Source organism: Erythrolamprus reginae, chromosome 2, assembly GCF_031021105.1.
Source record: "Erythrolamprus reginae isolate rEryReg1 chromosome 2, rEryReg1.hap1, whole genome shotgun sequence".
Classification (NCBI taxonomy): Eukaryota; Metazoa; Chordata; class Lepidosauria; order Squamata; family Dipsadidae; genus Erythrolamprus; species Erythrolamprus reginae.
The window spans coordinates 191,136,105-191,158,717 of NC_091951.1; the positions used below are offsets into that span (position 1 = coordinate 191,136,105).

General features: G+C 44.9%; 1 protein-coding gene across 1 annotated transcript in view; it reads right to left on the bottom strand.

Moving 5' to 3' along the window:
• Positions 1–17,033, bottom strand: part of MBD6 (methyl-CpG binding domain protein 6) — a 30,688-nt gene extending 13,655 nt beyond the window's left edge. Inside the window, exons 1-8 of the mRNA XM_070740922.1 lie at positions 16,946–17,033; positions 14,972–15,108; positions 14,778–14,880; positions 12,481–12,646; positions 9,502–10,749; positions 6,485–7,035; positions 3,769–3,910; positions 566–747 (exon numbers count right to left, since the gene is read on the bottom strand). Coding sequence (XP_070597023.1) covers positions 566–747; positions 3,769–3,910; positions 6,485–7,035; positions 9,502–10,749; positions 12,481–12,646; positions 14,778–14,880; positions 14,972–15,084 — 2,505 coding nt within the window. The 5' untranslated portion in view covers positions 15,085–15,108; positions 16,946–17,033. The remainder of the gene's footprint in view (positions 1–565; positions 748–3,768; positions 3,911–6,484; positions 7,036–9,501; positions 10,750–12,480; positions 12,647–14,777; positions 14,881–14,971; positions 15,109–16,945) is intronic.
• Positions 17,034–22,613: the final 5,580 nt, after the last annotated feature.

The window sequence follows — 22,613 nt, forward strand, 5'->3', positions numbered from 1 at the left end:
TAAGTGCTATTGCTTATAGGTCATATCTTTGGAAGGGGGAAATTGCACAGGCACACCAAGATAGCAACCAACGAGTGATCTAACCCTGGCAAAGGACTGGTGTAATGTTCTCCATTTTAAACCATTTTCACAGCTACCCTAAGAACCAAAACCAGATTTAACGTGTGATGTCTGGTTCTTTGACGACTGGGTTGCCACGAACTCCTTAGCCAACCCAAATTCAATGCCATCAAGGGGAAGGCTAAAATCCTCAAGGACTATCAGCCCCAGGGAATCAACCACTAATCTGGCACAGAAATCAACAGTTTTAGTGAACTCCTCCGAACCCTCATATATTGTCCTTACAGATATTTAACATACTTTTTTTTGGTGGGGGTGGGGGGAGGCCTTCAAGATTAATTTACGCACAATTGCAATGTGCAAATGAATTATTCTGAGTACACATTTGAGAATGAAACACGCTCTTTTATTCCAAGTCTAGATTTTGCATATGAGAGAAGAGCTAAACCCTGCCCATTGCCCACCTACCTCTGAGGCTGATAGTGACACTATCAGGACTGCTTACCTGTAAGCTCTGGAGGAGGCAGGCCAGTGGGTTGGAGCCTGCTAGGAAGGGCAGCTGTCCTTGGAAAAGCTGGATTCCGAGAGGCCCTTGCAGACTGGGTGGCAAAAGAGGCTGCTGGGCCTGGAGAAGAGGACTTCCGATCAGTGAGGGGCCTGAGGCTGGGTTCAGGGATGGAAGTTCACCTTCACATGGGGCAAAAGGGAAGAGAATGTCAACTCTGCTGCTGGCATGCAGCTATCACCAGCACCAACCCCAAATATTTCTAGGGGTGCTAGCAGGAAGCCCTTGTACATCTCTTTTCTCCCCTCCAATCTAGTAATGGGCTCCAGGTTACGGCATTCGGTGTGTTGCCGTGGTAGGGAAATCTGGGATGCCTATGCAGCTGTGCATTCCCGATGTGCGCACACATGCCCCCGCAGGAGATTTGGCTTTTGCGCATACACAGTGTTGTGGTTAGCTCTGGCCCAGCTGCTGCCCCAAGGACTGTGGATGTGGGGGAGACATCCACATGCTGCAGGCCTGTTTTGCTCCCGGTGGAATCTGCTGGTGAAGGCTCCTCTGACCAAGAAGACATGAGTGACAGGGAGGAGGAGAGTGTGGCAGACAGTTCAGAAGGAGATCAATTATCTAGCTCATCCTTGGATTCAGAACAAGAGTTAATGATACAGCTACGCATGCGGAGAGCGATGCATAGGCAGCAACAACTGAGAGATTATTATCAAAGAAAATGAGGCCACCTGTGGTTGGGTGGGGATGTGGTCATTAGTGAGGCTGCTATAAATAGCAGCCTGTGGGTTTGGCCATTGTGGAGGATTATCTGATCGTTGTGTTTCGTGGCTGCCTTGCTGACTTTTACCTTTGGTGTGCTGATTTCCCCCAGCTTTGAAACTAAACCAGAGCAAAGTGTGTTTCACTTTGTGAAAGAAGAAGGACTGTGAATTGCCTCACAGCTGCAAGCTAAGTATCACAGAACTGATAAGGGACTTGTACAAATTACCAGCTTGTTTGGAGACGAGTGCTCTTTGCTATACCAAAAGAGGACTTAGGTTAAGTGAATTTTCATTATAAAGAACATTGTTTTGAATTTTCAAACGTGTGTGTGTCTGAAATTGTATCTGTGCATTTTCGGGAGGATTCTACCAGAGACCTCGACAGAACACGCAGCAAGCAAAAATATAAGGAAAAAAAAAAGCCGAAATCTTGCGTGTGCATCCTTGTGCAGTTGCACAGAAGCCAAATCTCACACCGACATGTGGGCGGCACCTGACAGGCGCCTGTGCACCCATGATAGCCTCAAAGGGGGCATTGGTAACACCAAAGACCAGCGGCCCTTCGCTGCCCCAATCTTATAGTGAAGTGCTGGAAGGTCAGGAGGACTTTATCTGTTATCCAATTTTGGCATGTTCATAGGGTACCTGGAAGAGGCACCTATTTGCCTACAACAGCTTTTGTTTGTCACAGCTGAACTGAAGAAACCATCCCTTTACATTACAACACTTCCTGCCCAGCCGGTAAGTATAACTCTATTCCTTCTCCACCCAATCGTATCAGCAGGGAAATGCCAAAAGGACCTGCATAGGAAGACGCAAGTTGTTGCCCTCCATAGGTGTTCAACTACAGGTAATCCTTGCTCACTGATGCCTCATTTAATGACAGTTCAAAGTTATGATGGTGTAAAGAAAACCAGCTTGTGGCTATGACCATTTTTCACATTTATGACTGTTGTACAGGGTGGATAAAAATAAATCTATGTTTTTTTTAAATAAAAAAATCAGATTTTTAAAATTTAAATCGGATTTTTTAAAAATCAAATTTATTTTAATAAAATGCTTTTGGGTAAAACTCTATCTAAAGATAGTTTTCTATTTAAGATACATTAATAATTTAGTTTATTCAGCCTGGAGCTTAATTATCTGGCATGAAGCTGTATATTCTGTAATATTTACATTTTTGGTAAACTCATTCAATTAATCCAATAGGAATCCTTTATTTTGTTTGCAAATAATAATATTAAAGATTCTAACTACCAGCAAGAATGAGTCTTTACATTTAAAGAGCATCTGCCATTTCAAATCCATCATGGCAGCACCTGTTAGTGGGCATTCACTCACCTGCTGTCCGCTACATCCCTCACCTCGTTGTGTCACTATCGCATCCCCAGACATCCCATTAAAGTGAATGGGATTGTTGGGTGAGAGGATGACCCAATGGGACAACAGGTCAGAGGAGGAGCCGGTGCGGGATAGGGATGACAGTTGTTCCTTAAAAGTTATGCTTTAAATCAAGTTGATTTAAACCAAGCCTTTTTATGAGCGATTTAAATCGACTTAATTTAAATCAAATCCACCCTGCTTTATAGCATCCCTTGACAGCGTGATTGAAGCGTCACAATCGGTGTACGACTGCTGCAGTGTTCCATGGTCCGATGGGTTAGCTTCTGATAAGCAGAATTAAGGAAGAACACAGAAGTAAAATCACAAGTCATGGTCCATATGACACCTTAAGGACTGCTGACTTACTTAACGATTAGTCTCAATTGCAACTACAGTGATACCTCGTCTTACAAACGCCTCATCATACAAACTTTTCGAGATACAAACTCGGGGTTTAAGATTTTTTTGCCTCTTCTTACAAACTATTTTCACCTTACAAACCCACCGCCGTTTTTGCGCTGCTGGGATTCCCCTGAGGCTCCCCTCCATGAGAAACCCCACCTCTGGACTTCCGTGTTTTTGTGATGCTGCAGGGGAATCCCAGCTGGGGAATCCCAGCAGCACAAAAACGGGCGCTTCGCTGGCAACAGAAGCCCAGAGGTGGGGTTTCCCATGGAGGGGAGCCTCAGGGGAATCCCAGCAGCGCAAAAACGGGCGCTTCGGCTGGCAAAAGGGGTGAATTTTGGGCTTGCACGCATTAATCGCTTTTCCATTGATTCCTATGGGAAACAATGTTTCGTCTTACAAACTTTTCACCTTAAGAACCTCATCCCGGAACCAATTAAGTTTGTAAGACAAGGTATCACTGTAATTAAGTAATGACTACTGCAGAACTCCAACCAGGAAGAATCAGGTTGGAGAAAACGAAGAACAAAATACTGGAGCAATAGGAAGTCTTTGGTCTCTTTTTGCTTAGGGACAGTCATTTGGGTTTTAATATCTTCGCCTTCCCAGGAATGTTGGCATCGGATAGGATGGCTATCAACTCACCCAGAAGTGTGGTACTCAGCAGCGGGTTGACAAGCTGGGGCAATAGGGGATTCAGACGCCCAGAGACACTGGGGGTACCCTCAGTAGTTGTCGGTGTGGTGTTAGTGGAGGTAGGTGCCACAGGAGTGCTAGCCAGGCCGGTCTGAGAGGGAAGGACAGGACAGGTCTGAGACAGGAGCAATAATAATAATTAATAATAATTTATTGGATTTGTATGCCGCCCCTCTCTGTAGACTCGGGGCGGCTAAGCCATCGGGACAAGTCCGTCAAATGATGTCAGGAGAGAACTCAAATCAGCCACCAGGTTTGACCCCAAACAGGGTTTCTTTCATTGAAAGCAAGCGGAGAGCTCTTTAAATATTAGTTCTTTGATTATCCAACAACTAGTTTGTAACTCTTAATGCAAAGTCTCCTTGGAATCACTTTCTTAACACATAAAGTCAACAGATTGGTATTATGTCCGTAGTAGCTGGATACATCGTGCGAAGTCTTTGCCAAAAAGCAACTACCATATTTTTCAGAATATAAGATGCACCTTTCCTCCCCTTAAAAGAGGCTGAAAATTTGGATTTGTCTTATATTCCAAATGTAGTCCGCCCCCCCCCCCCCCCAGCCTTAACAAGGTGCTAACCAACTAACAATCTTCCTGGCTTGCAGGCTTGTTTTCATTGCTACTCCCTCCGAAGATGATTTCCCCCCCCACCCCAGACCTATCCAGGGGATAAAATAATGTGCTGAAGCTGTCTGGACTAAGATGGCTAGCCAGATGAATTACCTGATGGGTAGATTATTCGCCCCCTATTTTCCTCCCCCAAAAGTAAGGTGCATCTTATACTCTGAAAAATACTGTAGGTAATAATAATAAAATAATAACAACAACCACAATAACAAAATAATAACAGCAATAACAAAATAATAATAATAACAGCAATAACAAAATAATAACAACCACAATAACAATAACAACAAAATAATAATAACAACCACAATAACAAAATAATAATAATAACAACAACAATAACAATAACAAAATAATAATAATAATAATAATAATAATAATAACAAAATAATAATAATAATAATAATAATAATAATAATAATAATAATAATAATAATTTATTTGACTTGAATGCTGTCCCTGCCCAAAGACTCGGGGCAGCTCACAACAGCAATAAAACAGTACAATACAAATCTAATAGTTAAAACTATGACTAAAACCCCGCTACCTTAAAAAAAACAACAATCAATACTATACAATCACAACCACAACCACATATAACTCTTAATGGTCAGAGAAGGAGATACATTAATTGTCCCATGCCTGGCGACATAGATAGGTCTTCGAGGTCTTGCGGAATATACCAGTGATAGTGAACCTTTTTTGGTTCACGTGCCAAAAGGATGTGTGTGAATGTGCTAGCGTGCGTGCACATGCCCACACCCTTTCTCTCCCCCCCCCCACTTGCACAGACACGCCCCTCCCGCGCTACACCCCCCTGCGCATGCGCGCAGTCCTTTCTGAAGCCTGGTAGGCACTGGTGGGGGTTCCTTCCGGTGTGGTCCACTCCATATGAACCCACTGGATTTTCGGGAATTTTCCTTATGGCCTTTCCATGTGGAAGAAGCTCGCCCGCCCTTGTCTTAATGCTGACCGTTATTCTTCGCCTGAAGCACAGCTGAGGGCTTCTTCCACAAAAAGACGCCGGGGGAAAAATCGCGGAAAATCAGTGGGTTCATACCGATGGGGCTCTCTGGACCACACCGGTAGGAACCCATCAGTGTCGATAGGTGAAAAAAAATGTCCAAACGGGCAAACCGGAAGTGCGTTTCCCCAAACCTCCAGTTTGTCCATTGGGGGATATTTTTTTTGGCCTCCGGGGCTTCAGGGAAGCTTTCCTAAAAGGAGGAAACTGCCTTTCTAAAAGCTGAAAATCAGCTGACACGTTGGAGCTAACACAGAACAAAGTCTGGCGTGCCCTCTCATAGGGCTTCATGTACCATCTGAGCAGTGAAGGGCTACAAATTTTTTTACTACCACACTGTGGGCGTGGCTTATTTTGTGGATGTGGCTTGCCAAACATGTGACCAGGTGGAAGTGGCTTTATGATCATGTGACTGGGGGTGGCTTAAAGGTCATGTGACTGGCTTAAAGGTGGCCAACTTGACGTCACTCACGTCAAGAGTTTTGGTTAGGGTGCCTGGCCTCTCCTTTTTACTATTACTGCACATCTAAAATATACTATTTAATTCTATGTCTATATGCCATATGTGTACATACATATTACACACAGGCACACAAAAATGTACATTATCTACTATATTAACTGTATGTATATGTACACACACACACACGCACACTTTCAACCTCATTGACTGCGATAGAAAAAAATATACCCAGAGCCCAGAAGGGAAAAAAAGAAAAAAATTCAAGTTTTTTCTACTGGTTCTGCGTTCTTGGCCAAAATTTTTCTACCGGTACTGCGTAGGTCCCCGTAGGAGCCCATCACTGCATCTGAGGCATGCATGCCATAGGCTCACAATCACGGGATATACACCTTCCAACCTCTCATGTTCCTAAGATAGCCTTCAAGCTATGATCCAATCCCGCAAGATCCTTAGAACGAGGGAGAGTGATGCACTTCCCGCCCCATCCCATCGCCTCTCAACAAAATGAAAAACCTCTAAAAGTAACTGGCCCTTTGGGCAAACCTCTTACCTGGGTGGGGCTGGGTCCTGTGTCGGAGGTGCCCAGGCTGGTTGCCAACAGTGCCGAGTTTAAAGCTAGGACAGCTGAAGGGGTGGAAAGTGCTGGGAAGAGCAGGGGCTGCAGAGTTTCGGGCAAGCTGGCGAAGGGCTCCAACAATGGCTCCGCCGTCAACGCTTCCCTCTGCCCTTCGCAAGCCGCCTCTGGCAGCGCCAACAGGGATGCCAGGAGCCCACTTGGCTGTTGTAGCAAATCCAGGCTGGGCAGCACCAGAGGCAACAGGGGCTGTCCGTCTGGCTCCTCCTGCAGGTTAAGAGGGGGAAGTGGCGTCTCCGGGCCCAAGGTCAGCGAGAAGGGGAAGGAGCCCAGGGGGAAGAGCCCGGGAGGTAGAGCATTCCCAAACGGCAGTGCTTGTTCCTGTGCCAGGAAGGGGAATGGATCGGTGCCTGTGGGCAGCGGGCAGCCCACGCCCCCACCTTCCACTGTGCTGGTGGCGACAGTAACCGGGCTGGGGGTGGGAGGGGCTTTGGGAGTCATGAGTGAAGCCGAAGCAGCAGCAGCACCTGGAGGGAAGAAAACAAAAGGCATCACCAATCACAGGAACGGCCACAACTCTGCCGCAAGGGATGCTTGTCCCCAGAATACACAGTGGTACCTCTACCTAAGAATGCCTCTACTTACAAACTTTACTAGATAAGAACAGGGTGTTCAAGATTTTTTTGCCTCTTCTCAAGAACCATTTTCCACTGAAACTGTAACCAGAACAGGCCTGGGAGGAAACAGGGCCGGAAAAGGCGGGGAGAAGCCTCCGTGGGGCCTCTCTAGGAATCTCCTGGGAGGAAACAGGGCCTCCAGACTCCTTGTGGTTTCCCCAATCGCACCCATTATTTGCTTTTACATTGATTCCTATGGGAAAAATAGCTTCTTCTTACAAACTTTTCTACTTAAGAACCTGGTCACGGAACGAATTAAGTTCATAAGTAGAGGTACCACTGTACTGTACTTCGAAGAGGCCCTTTTGAGAAACATCCAAGCCAGAGCACCTGGCCGGTGTCACCTGTAGCCAAAGTCTCAGCAGACACTTACACCACTTAATTCTTTACATAAGTATTTACAGTGGGCAATGTAGGCTGGGAGCAACTTTTTTTGGATGCCGGGCTTCCTGTATATTTGAAGGGCTATACAGAGGGGAAAATTCATCACAGAGCATCTTGCTAAAGGCTTAGGGCAGGGATGGCGAACCTATGGCACGGGTGCCACAGATGGCACGCAGAGCCATATCTGCCGGCACGCGAGCTGTTGCCCTAGCTCAGCTCCAACACGCATGTGAGCACTGCCTAGCTGATTTTCGGCTCACATGGAGGCTCTGGGAGGGCATTTTCGGCTTCCAGTGGGCTTCTAGGGGGATGGAGGAGGGTCGTTTTGCCCTCTGCAGGGTCCAAGGAAGCCTGGGGAGGGTGAAAAATAGGCTTACCAGGCCCACCAGAAGTTGGGAAATGGGCTGTTTTTGGCCCACAGAGGGCCTCCAGGGGGCAGGGGAGGCAATTTTCTCTCTCCCCAGGCATTCAATTATGGGTGTGGGCACTTGTGCGGGCACTTTCAGCACCCAAGGGAAAAAAGGATCACCATCACTGGCTTAGGGCATTGGTGGCGAATCTGTTTTGGTTTGCATGCCAAAAGGGTGTGTATTGGGTGCTTGCCCACATCTCTCCCTACCCCAACACATGCGGACTCCCCCTGCAATGCCCTGCCCACGAGCACAATCCCCCCGTCCCCATGTGCACAGCACTCACTGAAACCTGGGATGGTGAAAAAACAGCCAAACCGAAAGTTTGGAAAAGCAGATTGTCCCATTGTGCTGATTTTTGCACTCTGGAGGGTTTAGGAAGGCTCTGGAGTGTGAAAAACAGTCCAGCAGACAAACTGGAAGTTCGGAAAACGCCATAGCCAGACCCCCCAGGTTGAGAACCACTGGTATAAACCCACTTGACTGCAGCTTATTCAGCAAGCCTTTAATGAAAACAAAACGGGTTTAATATAGCAGGCGAATCCAATCCATGTTTCTTTTATGATATAAGTACTGTATTACTACGGCAGCACTGGTGAGCTACTTTTCCATTTTTAATTGCCCCTACTATGAATGTCACTAATAGGGTGCGAGTGAGTTGGTGAATGCACCTTCTACACCTGTAGAATATAGTTAGAATGGCATTATTTTAAGGGCAGGACTAACCACTCCTCGTCACTGCTCCTCTTCCATTCCACAATCTGTAATAATAATAATTATAATAATAATAATAATAATAATTTATTAGATTTGTATGCTGCCCCTCTCCGAAGACTCGGGGCGGCATACAAATCTAATAAATTGTAAGTTACAAGACGGGTAGATAAAAAAATTTAACTGGCACATCTACCAGTAATCTGGCAGTAAAAAACCCAGCAATTTATCTAACTGCAAAGGACAAGGATTAAACCACGCGTGGTTGTTCACTGTGCCCTTTGTGCCAAGGTGTAAGCCACATGTACCACAACAAAGGTTGGTGTCAGAAAAACTTTCACGGAATGGGGTACACCGCAGACCGTCTCCCACAGCTATTTCTGTCTGGGTAACATTGAACAAAACAAAAGCCCATGTTCAAATGCCTGATTAATGGGCACCTCTGATTATTCAATGCCCACCTCCTGAATTCCATACATATTTCTTTTGCCCAAACATTAACCTGTTGTAAATTATCGTCTGAACCAGAATTCTGTAACTGGTGAGAAGCATTGATTATAAATTTGGGATTGCGCAGCCTGAACTTTGCATGATGAAAAAGGATCAGATGGCAATCCCGCTCGGGCAGGGCCTTTCGGTTCAGCCGAGATAATATCTGGTTCCCTGGCCAAGGAAAAGGAGGCAAGGCGATCAGGAGGCGTGACTGCTATGGGGCCGGCAATCACCGGGAGAAGCGGCCCTCAGACGGCTGTCCCAATCTGGGGAAGGAGAAAAACACAATGACAGCCACCTCCCCGGCCAAACCTACCTGGAAGGGATGCAAGCGGGGAGGTGGGAGGTTTTGGCTGTGGGGAGCTCCCTGAGATCTGTTCGGAAGACGCAGAAGCCAGCTGACCAAAGAGGCTGAGGAGTTGGCTGTTGAAGTCCTGGAAGGGGGGCAAAGGGTTGGGACTGTCGGCCGCAGGGGCCTGGAGAAGTGGGGGCAGGCCTGGGGTAGGTGAACTCCCTGGAGGAGCCAGCAGGCTGAGCAGAGAGGCCAACGGCTGCACCGGGGGGGCTGAGCTTGGGGGTCCGTTCTTGGCCTCTCCTCCGGGGGGCTGGTCCCGAGGCCAGGGGTGCCGGGCCAGCGTCTCCTCAGGATGGGAGGCCCCTGCCTGCCCTGCGTGGGAATCCTTGAGCAGGCGCAGGACAGTGGGGGAGCGACGTTGCCGCCGAGGTGTCCGCCCGCCCACCACTGACAGCAGCAAGCGGTTGGGTAAAGTGCTGGCAGCCAGCTCGTCAGGACGCCCCCTGCTGGCCAGCTGGGCCTTGGCGGCTGCGCTCAACAAACTACTGGCTGGGAAAGAGCCTGGGCCCTGTGGAGGGAGGAGCAGCAGGCCAGGCGGGCCTTTGCCTTCTGGGGAAGCTCCTAAGGGCACTGAGGGCAGGTTATTGCTGCTTTGGTTGGTTAAGGCGTTGGTCGGGGATGCTGCGTCCAAGCTGGAGGGCCTGGAAGCCAGGCGGTGTCCAGAGGGGCCCTGCTCGGAGGAGGCGGAGGAGTGCCGTGACCGCTGCGGAGAAGGCTCGGCGCTGCCCGCTGACGAAGAAATGGAGGAGAGGCTGGTGGCGGCAGGTGAGCCGACGGTACTCGCCTGCGACCCAAGAGGGATGGCACGACCACTCCAGGGGCTTCCCTCTTGACCAGGCCCCATCTCGTCTGGCATAGGGAAAATGAAACTGTTGGATGAAAAGGGCCGGGGTGATGCATCTGCTGAGGTCTTGCTGGGCAGGAATGAACCCCCGGCAGCATTCAGTTCAGACGGGAAGGTTGGGCGGGCACCGCCATTGACAGTGGGCGGCAGGCGGCCCGGGAAGACGTCCCCAAAGAAAGCGTTGTGATGGCGGGGAAAGGAAGAGCTTGGACCGGACCAGGTGCTGCCATAACGATCAGAGGGACATTGCAAGGAGAGATCCAGCCCCTTGGGCAAGCTGGTTGGAGCTTTGCTGGAAAGAGTCTGCTGCAGGCAAGTGCTGGGCCCTGGCATGGCCGGGTGAGGTGGCAGAGTCATTCCAGCCCCTGTAAATAGAGGAAAAGGTGATTATGTTGGAAATGTAAGAAAGAAATAGGTTCATACTATCATCAATGATGAATTTGTAGTAAAATTAAGTCATACTGGAAAATGATAGAAAGAATAATAAAAGAAATAGTAAAGCAAGAGATAGAAAAAACCCCGGAATTCTATTTACTGGGCATAACTAAAGAGAAATATAAGAAAGATATTCTTCATTTAGTTATTCATATTTTGACTGCGGCTAGAATAGTATATGTGCAAAATTGGAAAGGGAAAAATATTCCCAAAGAGGAAGAAGTAATCAAAAAAATATTGGATTGCGCTGAGATGGATATGATGACAAGACGGTTAAACAACCAAGAGGAATCAGAATTTTATGTGATTTGGAAGAAGGTGTATATATGGATAAACAAAAAGAAAAATTAAATGCAAAATTTATGTGAAAATTGCAAATACATCGCAATGACTTACCTTTTCTTTTTATCTTGTTTATATATGAAGTTTTTTTAGTATAAGGTTGAATAAAATTTCTTCTTTTCATTTAAATTACTATGTAAACTTAAGGTATTAACAATGTATTCTTTTTTCTGTAAAGAAATTTGACTTCTATGATAAGAGGGGGAATTGCAACCCCAATTTTATGTTAAATGTTTGTTTGTTTGTTTGTTTGTTAGTTAATTTTTATGAAAATCAATAAAGTCTATGAAAAAAATAAAATAAAGGAAAAGTTGATTATTCACCAAAAGGAAGGACAAAAAGGAAGCCTCAATTTACAGCAAAAGGCTGACTGGCAGCTTGGATGGATTGACAACACAGAAGATTAGATAGGAGGGGCAAAAACATTATCTAAAATCAAGCTTCATTTAAGCAACTTTTAAAGCCTTTTAAATCATAAGCAACAGTTTCTCCACCTTAGCAATAAGGTAGAATCTTCATCACATTTCACACCTTCAGAGGCATATTTGTTCCCCGTTTTAAGACAATTGTGCCAATGATGTCATTATTGTGGAATTATTACTATCAGTGGTATTATCATTGTTATTTATGTTTTTTATTTTTGTTGCTTGATGCTGTTAATCCTATGCTTGCCATTCAGAACCACTGTTGCAGGATGGGCAGCAAATAAATTTCATAGATAGAGATGATAGATAGATAGATAGATAGATAGATAGATAGATAGATAGATAGATGATAGACAGACAGACAGACAGACAGAAAGATACATAGACAGACAGACAGAGATGATAGATAGATGGATAGATAGATAGATAGATAGATAGAGATAGAGATAGATATGATAGATAGAGATGATAGATAGATAGATAGATAGATAGAGAGAGAGAGAGAGAGAGAGAGAGAGAGAGAGAGAGATGATAGACAGACAGACAGACAGACAGAGGTAGGTAGGTAGGTAGATGGATATGGACGGATGGACGGGCAGACAGTCAGACAGAAAAATTGATAGATAGATAGATCTTGACGACTTCTATTTAGAAAATTAATCCAGAATTCTTATTCAGATTTGATGAGCAGTAAATAAATTAGACAGACAGACAAACATATAGACTGACCGACCATCCGACCTTGACATGGCTTCTATTTAAAAGGTTAATCCAGAATTCTTATTCAGACTCCTGCTCACCCCAAGCAAAAGGCCAAGTGAGAAGCAAGGGGACAAAGAACAGATGAGGGAAAGAAGAAAACAAACCAGGCCGTTCATCAAACAATACAGTTACCTGGCCCCAGGTGTGGTAGGCCCAGCGGTCCATGGCTCTCCATGCTGCGATAAAGTGTTGCCATTGCCACAATTTTCCGCCGGTGATTGCAGAGCTTGGTCATGTCTTGGTCTCCTTTGCTGCCTTCACTCCCAATCACCATTGCTGCGGGGTCGAAGTTGAAAACCTAACCATAATGGGGAAAGGTTTAATGACTGAATACCCCACCTTCCCTCATCTGACAAAAGGCGCTAGAGCAGGAATTTACCCACTCTTTGGTTCTAGTAGGAATCGGGACTGTAACTGAATATCAGAAACCTCACGAATTTCTCAGAAGGACTTTCCAGATTTCAGGGGGATTTAACTGGATGAGCCTAACCCTAACCCTAACCTCCAGCTCCAGATAATACATGCTATGATCATTTAAATCTGTGTTTAATCTGAGTGAACTGAAACCCAGTTCATCATTTTCTAGGCTTCAACTCTTAACTTTTTTTGAGCGCAAGCCACAGCAAGCTACTCAAAGACCAGGTATGGTGCCTGGCTTGGAAGAAGTTGCCTTCCCTGGGTTTAAGGGTGTGCAGGACCACAAACCAAACCATTCTGCCTTTCTGTACATGTGTGTACTTATAGAAGCTAGCTGTAATTAAAATGCAGAGCACAAAAGGAACGACTTTAAAAAGGAGATTAAAACTGATAGTTAAAAGACAAATGGAAGAGTGTGTTTTGATTGCTTTTAGAAAGAAGTGGGTTTTAAAAGTAATCGTTCAGAATTGCTTTTCCATTACCTGGAAGGCTCAGCCTTTTTTTGGCCATTTAAAGGAAGCTAAGAGTGTGATGTGGTGGTGGTGGTGGTGTGTGTGTGTGTGTGTAGAAAAGCCTCTCCCACAGACCTTAATTGCCGATGAAGTGTATAATGAGTGAGGGAGTCTAGCCTACTGACAATAATAAGACCACCCAAAGCACATACAATAGTTCCAAAGGGTTACAAAGCTTTAATGTATTTTTCTTGTTTGTTTGTGCATTTTTTTAAATTATTATTATTATTATTATTATTATTATTATTACTACTACTACTACTATTACTATTATTATTATTATTATTATTATTATTATTATTATTATTATTATTATTATTTAGATTTGTATGCCGCCCCTTTAATGTTTTGTCTGTACGGTTTTGTTTAAAGTCTGTATTTTAATGTCTTAAATGTATTTTTTTTAATGTTTATATTCAATAAAAATTATTTTTTTTTAAAAAAAAAATAGTTTGGCAGCCTTCCTCAAACTGGTGTCCTCCAGATGTGCCACATATATTCCCAGCCAGCCTAGGCAAGATTACAGAAGCTGGAAAGCTAAGGCGGCAAATCATGTTCTTAGTTGATCTGTCACCTGAACTAGTAAGAAATAATGCCCCAGTGATAAAGCACATGCTTTGTATGTAAATGTCCCCAAGCTCCATTCCTGCCACCGGCACAAAGACTGAGAAAGACACACCTGGCTGAAACTACAAAGCTCTTATCAGCCAGCTAGAAAACCTAGAAGGACCCACTGATTTGCTGTGAGAGTTTCCTACATTTCTTGTTACGTGTTATTAATCTCTTACGCTTGTGGGGATTTTTTATTATTATTATTATTTATTTATTAGATTTGTATGCAGCCCCTCTCCGTAGACTCGGGGCGGTTCACAGCAATAATAAAAACAATGTGCAATAACAAATCTAATATTTAAAAATATCTAAAAACCCCTTATTTAAAAACAAGACATACACACAAACATACCATACATAAATTATATAGGCCTGGGGAAGACGTCTCAATTCCCCCATGCCTGACGGCAGAGGTGAGTTTTAAGGAGTTTATGAAGGGCAAGGAGGGTGGGGGCAATCCTAATCTCTGGGGGGAGCTAGTTCCAGAGGGTCGGGGCCACCACAGAGAAGGTTCTTCCCCTGGGTCCTGCCAGGCGACATTGTTTAGTCGACGGGACCCGGAGAAGGCCGACTCTGTGGGACCTAACCGGTCGCTGGGATTCGTGCGGCAGAAGGCAGTCCCGGAGATAATCTGGTCCGATGCCATGAAGGGCTTTATAGGTCATAACCAACACTTTGAATTGTGACCGGAAACTGATCGGCAACCAATGCAGACTGTGGAGTGTTGGTGTGACATGGGCATACCTTGGGAAGCCCATGATTGCTCTCGCGGCCGCAGCTGCATTCTGCACGATCTTTCTGAACATATAGCCTGTTTCCACTTGGGCAAATAAAAAAATTCTACCCCCAAATCTCTCAATATTAGCTTCTCTCTTCGGTCCTCTCTACCTTGTGCACGTTGAGGGGACACTCCAGTCCACACTTGCAAGTGCCGTCCGCCAGCAGATACGCACGAGTCTGCTCCAGTGAAGCCAAGCTTGTCCCGCTAGGACTAGGAGAAAGAAAAGACAGGCCGGATGAGCGTGAAAGCAGCAGCGGAGAGTAGAGGAGAAAGAAGTAGGTGGGTCGGGGGCAGCCTGTACCTGATGTAGCACACCCTGCCCTCTTCCACCCTGCGCTGCCAGCCCACAGGCACAGGTGTGACTGCCGGGCGCCCACCTCGATCCACACCAGAGCAATCATCGCCGCCATTCATTGTGCTCCCTCAGCGCTTGGGCACCTGTTAGGATGGAAGGCACCACAGTGGTTAAAGAGCATCGAGAGCAGCAGCAGGAGAGGATCCTAGCTACCGTAGTATTTGTGGGGATGGAAATGTAAGAGATGGGTAACTTGAGTTCACTGAGCTGGGGCTATATTCTAAGCCAGTGGTGGCGAACTTATGGCACGGGTGCCACAGGTGACACGAGGAGCTATATCTGCTGGCACGCGAGCCGTTACCCTAGCTCGGCTCCAATGTGAATGTGTGCACCAGGCAGCTGTTTTTCGGTTCTCCTGGAGGCTCTGGGAGAGAATTTTAGGCTTCCGGAGAGTCTCTGAGGGGATGGGGGATGGTGTTTTTGCCTCTGGAGCCTGGGGAGGGTGAAAAATGGGCCTACTGGGCCCACCAGAGTTTGGGAAATGGGCTGTTTGTGGCCTCCAGAGAGTCTCCAGGAGGGTGGGGGAAGCCATTTTCGCTTTCCCCAGGCACTGAATTATGGGTGTGGGCACTCACACATGCACAATAGCACACGCGCTTTCGGCACCCGAGGAAAAAAATGGTTCGCCATCACTGTTCTAAGCTGAGAAGGATGAGGCCTACTTATACAGGCCCGACAGCATTGGAGGAGCTGTGGCGTCTTTAGGGCGTCTGCTCTGCTACCTTGACAAACAAAACATGAGCTTTCACCTTTAGCCTTGTTCAAAAACCTGGCGTCTGAAACTGTGTCCCCACCTCTAAAGTCTCCCAACTCCCCAGGTAAACCCTCTGGCAGAATAAACAGCCTGCCACTGAGCCTTTCCTATCAGGGAAAGGTAAGATTAGCTCCAGGACTGCGAGAGGCTTTGTGTCATGGGTGAGAGTTATTATTAGCTGAGCCAGCAACAGAATGGCTTTGGGCCAAGCTACACAAACCGACAGAACCACACTTTGGGGACTCCACTACCTCAACTTCCAGGTAGGAGTGAGTTCCATTTTCTTTTACGATGGATTAAAAAAAAAAAAAAAATAGGATAGTAAAATCTCCCAATATAATTCCTTACTAATTTATACTGTCCAAAGTAGCAGAGTCATAAAAGAGCTAACTCCCAAGATTCTATTCTAAGATATTGGGGGAGAGGCAGAAAGTTGGGGGGTCATTCAAAAGAAAGAGAGCAAACAGGTAGCTGGAGACAGAGAGCGTCTAAAACAGGGTGGGCAGAAGGCTGGGCACTGTCTGAACTAGGACACTAGTAAGACCAAGGCTTAAACCAGCAGAAGATAGATAGATAGATAGATAGATAGATAGATAGATAGATAGATAGATAGGTAGGTAGGTAGGTAGGTAGAATGATAGGTATGTATGTAGGTAGGTAGATAGATAGGTAGGTAGATAGAATGATAGATAGATAGGTAGATAGATAGAATGATAGGTATGTAGGTATGTAGGTAGGTAGGTAGAATGATAGATAGATAGGTAGATAGATAGATAGAATGATAGATAGATAGGTAGGTAGGTAGATAGGTTTGTTTATTTATTTAACAAGATTTGTATGCCGCCCAACTCCAGTGGATTATGGGCTGCTAACAACATATAAAAACAGTGTAAAAATTACAATATCCAATAAAATATAAAGACAATTAATAACCTTTGTAGTAACATTTGTATACCCAATCATTCATTGTCCCAGGCCTTAACGGCGTTCCGGAAGGCTGGTAGGTTAAGGAGCTGAAGGGAGTCAGATTTGCAAGTCCCCTCACTCTCTCCTCTCCCAATTGAGTGGGCAGCTCTGCCCTACTAAACAAAACCAGGAGTGCCCCATCAAACAGCAAACAGCTGGCTGATCCTTTAATCCAGCTCAGCCATGCAGATGGCTCCTACCTGCTCATGGCTGCAAACCTCGCGGCAGGCGATGTTAAGGCTGGGTGTGTTCTCTTGAGGCACTCATAGTCAGTCCAGTGGGCCTCTCTTCTGAGAATCCAGGTGGTGACCTGTCCAGGAAGCTCACGCCACTCTGGAGCCACACTAGCCTACCCCTGGAAAGGAAGAAGAACATGAGGTTGAGGCTCCTCAAGCGAGGAGGAAGAGGGAGATAAGATTCTCTGCAATTGTTTTGATAGAAAATATCTGGGTCAAATATTTTTTGTGGTAGTGGTGGGCTAACATACTGCTTAAAAAAATGAAGGGGAGATAGTTTGTGTCTCTAACGAAACAAAAGGTTAAATGTGGTATTTGGGGTACAGGCATTTTTAAGGCTTTAAGTCGGGAGCAGGTGCATTTATTTACTTGTAGACTATACTGCTCAAAAAAATAAAGGGAGCACTCAAATAACACATCCTAGATCTGAATGAATGAAATCAAATCAAACAGGGTTGCTTCCTAAGTGGACAGTTTGATTTACTTGGAGTTATATTGTGTTGTTTTAGTGTTCCCTTTATGTTTTTGTGCAGTGTATTAGCAGTGTATTAGGACACCATTCTAATGTGCTGCTACTATTCTAGTCTGGGTTAGTAAAAGTTCTTGTTACTTTAAAATGAATCACACTTTATTATTTGGTGTCGTACAAGGAAGTGATAGACAGACACCCAAGGAAAACAAGGCCTACCTACCATTAAATTCCAAATTATTACAGAGGATTAAAATATCAGGTTAAAGGGGGATGGGGGGGAATTGGAATATTTGCCAACTTGACTGTAAGAGCAGAATAGAGCTTAAAATACTGTATAAGGCCGTGGCAACCCTTGGGTAACTGACCTGCATGGATTGATACTTATGAAACGTATTGTATACCATCGGATCATGCTTTCTGAAAATAATCTGCACAAAAGTAAATACTTAAGAGAGAACAGTCTAGAGTAAGGGTAGGTAAAGTTGGCTCTTCTATGACTTGTGGATTTCAACTCCCAGAATTCCTGAGCCAATCATGCTAGCTCAGGAATTCTGAGAGTTGAACACGTCATAGAAGAGCCAACTTTGCCTACCCCTGGTCTACAGCAGTGATTGCGAACCTATGGCATGCCTACCACAGGTGGTACACAGAGCCATATTGGAGGGCACATTGCCATGTTTCAGCTCCAGCGCGCACCAGCTGATTTTCAGCCTTGGGAAAAGCCATCTCATCCTATGGACGCTTCAGGAAAGCTTCCCTGAAGCCCCGGAGGCCAAAAAAATCCCCCAATGGACAAACCGGAAGTTCGGAAAAATGCATTTCCAGTTTGCCAATTGTGCTGTGTTTTGCACTCCGGAAGGTTCAGGGAAAGTTCCTGAAGCCCCACAGTGCAAAAAATCCAGAATAACATGCAAACTGGAAGTGCATTTTCCGAACTTCCAGTTTGCCTGTTTGGGCATTTTTTTCACCTACCAGGCTTCAGAAAGGCCTGTGGGCATGCGTGTGTGTCAACATTGGGGGGTGCACGTGCGTGGGAGGGAAGGGGTGTGAGCATGTGCACGCATGCTAGCACACACACACACACACCCCTTTTGGCACGTGAACCAAAAAAGGTTAGCCATTACTGGCCTATGGCCCATCTCCATATACACAAATGTGTTAGCCCATACAGACAGCTAAGCATTTATTTTTAGAAAGCTCTTTGGCTGATTGGCTGAAGGCAAATCTTTGTCACCTAAAAGGATTAGAATAAATGCTTATTTAGAATTCTGAACATTATTTATTTTGTTTTTATCCCTCCTTTATTATTTCTACAAATAACTCAAGGCGGTGAACACATCCCATACATCTTCCTCCTATTTTCCTCACAACAAAAGGAAAGAACCCTTCATTCCTCCACTCGAAACAGAATATCCTACGAAACTAGACTTACAATCCTGGGTCTTGAAAGCTTAGAACTACAACGCCTTAAACATGATCTAAGTATTGCCCACAAGATCATATGCTGCAATGTCCTGCCTGTCAAAGACTACTTCAGCTTCAACCACAACAACACAAGAGCACGCAACAGATTCAAGCTTAATATTAACCACTCCAAACTTGACTGTAAAAAATATGACTTTAGTAATCGGGTTGTCGAAGCGTGGAACTCATTATCGGACTCTGGAGTATCATCCCCTAACCCCCAACATTTTACCCTTAGACTATCCATGGTTGACCTCTCCAGATTCCTAAGAGGTCAGTAAGGGGCGTACATAAGCGCACTTGAGTGCCTCCCGTCCCCTGTCCTATAGTCTCTCCTACATCTTGTGTTTCTTCTCTACTATATCCTCTATAACCTTCATTGTGTATTATTGTGTTTGGACAAAATAAATAAATAAAAATAAAAATAAAATAACAACAATTTTGTGTCTTGGGATGAGAGACAGAATGAACGGCTTGGGATGAGAGACAGAATGAACTGCTGGCTTTTATGGTTAAGGCAGGACTTGAATTCATAGTCTCCCGCTTACTAGCTTAGTCTAACCTGGCTCTCACGTTAGCTGAAAAATCTACACGCATCAGGCCAGCCAAGGATTAAACAATAGGGAGACAACATATTATATTTCTCTTCACTGCAGTCATAAAAAGTGACTGAAAATGATAGCCCAATTAGAATTAATTACTAATGGAGGGGGGGGGGGCAGATTAATTTCATGTATTGTGTTAGGCCAATATTTCTTTAACCATGGTTACTACATCAACCACAATTAAGCCAAAGCCAAACGAATCACATGTATATAATATAAATATGTTATGAACCAGATCACAGCTGGAACTGCTCTACTCTTAGTGCCTTTTAACAGTAGCCTGGCATGCAGAAAGCAGAAGAGAAAAAAGAGAATCTGTACCAATTCTACAGATCAGGTGAGTATAAAAAGAAAAAGACAAGATCAGCCATTAAAAAGTTGGCAGTTCCTCTCACCACACATAAATTGATTAAAACGTATCTAAAGAATTCAGAAATCCAAGGGAAAAACACTAGGAATAGTTAACAAACCGGCTGACACATTGATCGGCTCCTCCCATTTACTCACTGACAGAGCTAAAGGTAGACTGGTAGTATAAAGCAGTATAAAAATAGATTTCTTATTTCAGACCAGGTGAATGTAGACAATTTTTTTGGTGTCTAGGTTTTTTTTTTTTTGAGGAAACATCTGAAAAGCAATGCTGAAGCGATAGGGAAAAAAAATCTTTTTTTGAAACCACATGGGTGTTCATCTTACACCTATATTATACACCTATATTTTTTTACATTAAAAATTACTATAGGGTCATTCTTTGTTATGTGGACCAGGTGTCCCCACTCGACCACCTTCAATTTCAATGAAACTTTGCACATCTATTCTTTATGGTATAAAACTGAGGTATGAAAAATTTTAGACAGCCACTTTAGATGTAAGTATTTTAGGCCTAAAATTTTGCACACCTCAGTTTTATACCACAAGGAATACAATGTGCAAAGTTTCATTGAAATTGAAAGTGGTGGAGTGGGGAAGATTCTGAAAATTGATCCACTTGACAAAGAATGACCCTATAAACCACAGGGAAAAATCAGAAGGATGTTCATATTAATCATCCACTTTAGATGTAAGTATTTTAGGCCTAAAACTTTTCACACCTCAGTTTTATACCATAAGGAATACAATGTGCAAAGTTTCATTGAAATTAAAAGTGGTGGAGTGGGGAAGATTCTGAAAAGTGATCCACTTGACAAAGAATGATCCTATAAACCACAGGGGAAAATCAGAAGGATGTTCATATTAATCATCCTTAAAGACAGCACTATTCCAGAGACTGGGCCCTGTCATATACTAGTTGCTGCCCTGAGTGAAACTTAATACCTACATCTAGAGTGGCTGTCAATGCAACGATGAGGTAAGGACAGTTCCGCATTCAAGTTAAAGTGCCCAGGCACTTTATTGTCACTAAGAGTTGGGTAGTTCTGATTCTGTTGCAAAGAAATCAACAGTATATAGCCATGATGGCAAACCTATGGCACATGGGCCAGAGATGGCACGCAGCGCCCCCTCTGTGGGCCAAGTTCAGCTCCGCCATGCATGCGCACATACCTCCTGCCAGCCAGCTGGTCTTTTGGGTTTTTGCCGCGCATGAGCAGGGGTGGGGTGCATGCGTGATATGTGTGCATGTGCAAGGTCAGAGTGCATGCGGGTAGGCGAGCACGCATGTGCAGGGGTGGAGTGCATGCAGGGTATGTGTCCATCCTCGGGGGGCAGGGCGCATACGTGGGGGCTACACATGCATTGCATTTTGGGGGGGGAACGCATTTGCGCATACTCACTCACCTTTGGGCACTCAGTCCGGAAAAGGTTAGCCATCACTGGTATATAGGTTTTAGTATGTATTTTATACTAATTATATACAATTATATTCGTTCCATGACCAGGTTCTTAAGTGGAAACATTCTTAAGTAGAAGCAATTTTTCCCATAGGAATCAATGTAAAAGCAAATAATGCGTGCAAACCCATTAGGAAAGAAATAAAAGCTCAGGAGGAGGAAGAAGAGGAGGAGGACAGTCGCTGCCGAAGGAAGAAGGTGAGGTGAGGGGAATAAAAAAAAAATCCAAAACTTTAAGGCTTAAAAAAAAAGAGGGACTCTGAGGCAGCGAGGAGGAGCATGCCCCTACCATACACCCAGCGCGAGGCTGCCTCCCATACACTGCGCCAGAGAGAGAAACCCAGGCAGGCGAGAGGAAGGAACCTCCTGCTCCTTTGACCGAAAGGCAGCAGCTGCTGCTGCTACCTGCTGCCTCTTCCCATGCTGAAGGACTCCCCTCTCCTCTTGTTCGTTCGCTTTGTAGTCAGCGCCTTTCCTTCACTGTGGTGACTCCTCGGTTTGGGTGATCTGTCCGGGGCAAAGCACCTCCTTTTGCCTTTCTGCGCCCAGATGCTCCGGGATGCAACCTCGCGCCGGGTGTATGGGAGGCAGCGCGAGGGAATAACCACAGTGAAGTGGTTTATTCCCTCTCCAAGCGCCCAGAGAAAGGAAAATGCTCTGTTCGCTCTGGGCTGCCAAAGCCTCCTTAAGCGCCACCAAAAGGCTCCTCTGGCAGCCCAGGAAAGCCTGAGATGGGAGAATGGCAGGAAACTGGCTGGGTCTTCGTGCCACTCTCAAATTTCCTGAGAAATTTTTCCGGGCTCGGGTTCTTAAGGAGAAAATGGTTCTTAAATAGAGGCAAAAAAAAAAAATTGAACACCCGGTTCTTATCTTGAAAAGTTTTTAAGTAGAGGCATTCTTAAGTAGAAGTACTGTACCACTGTATTTTAAAATGTAGAGGTACCACTGTATTTTAAAATATTAAGTAGAGGTACCACTGTATTTCAAAATATGTTCAAGTCATTCGATTCTTTGGAGGCGACTTTTTAAAGCAGCATAGAAAAATATGCAGAGGATAAAAAAGTCAAAAATTATACTGCTCAAAAAAAATAAAGGGAACACTCAAATATCACAACCTAGATCTGAATGAATGAAATATTCTTATTTAATACTCTGTTGTGTACAAAGTTGAATGTGCACCACAGCATGTGAAGTTGATTGTCAAACAGTGTTGCTTCCTAAGTGGACAGTTTGATTTCACAGAAGTTTGATTTACTTGGGAG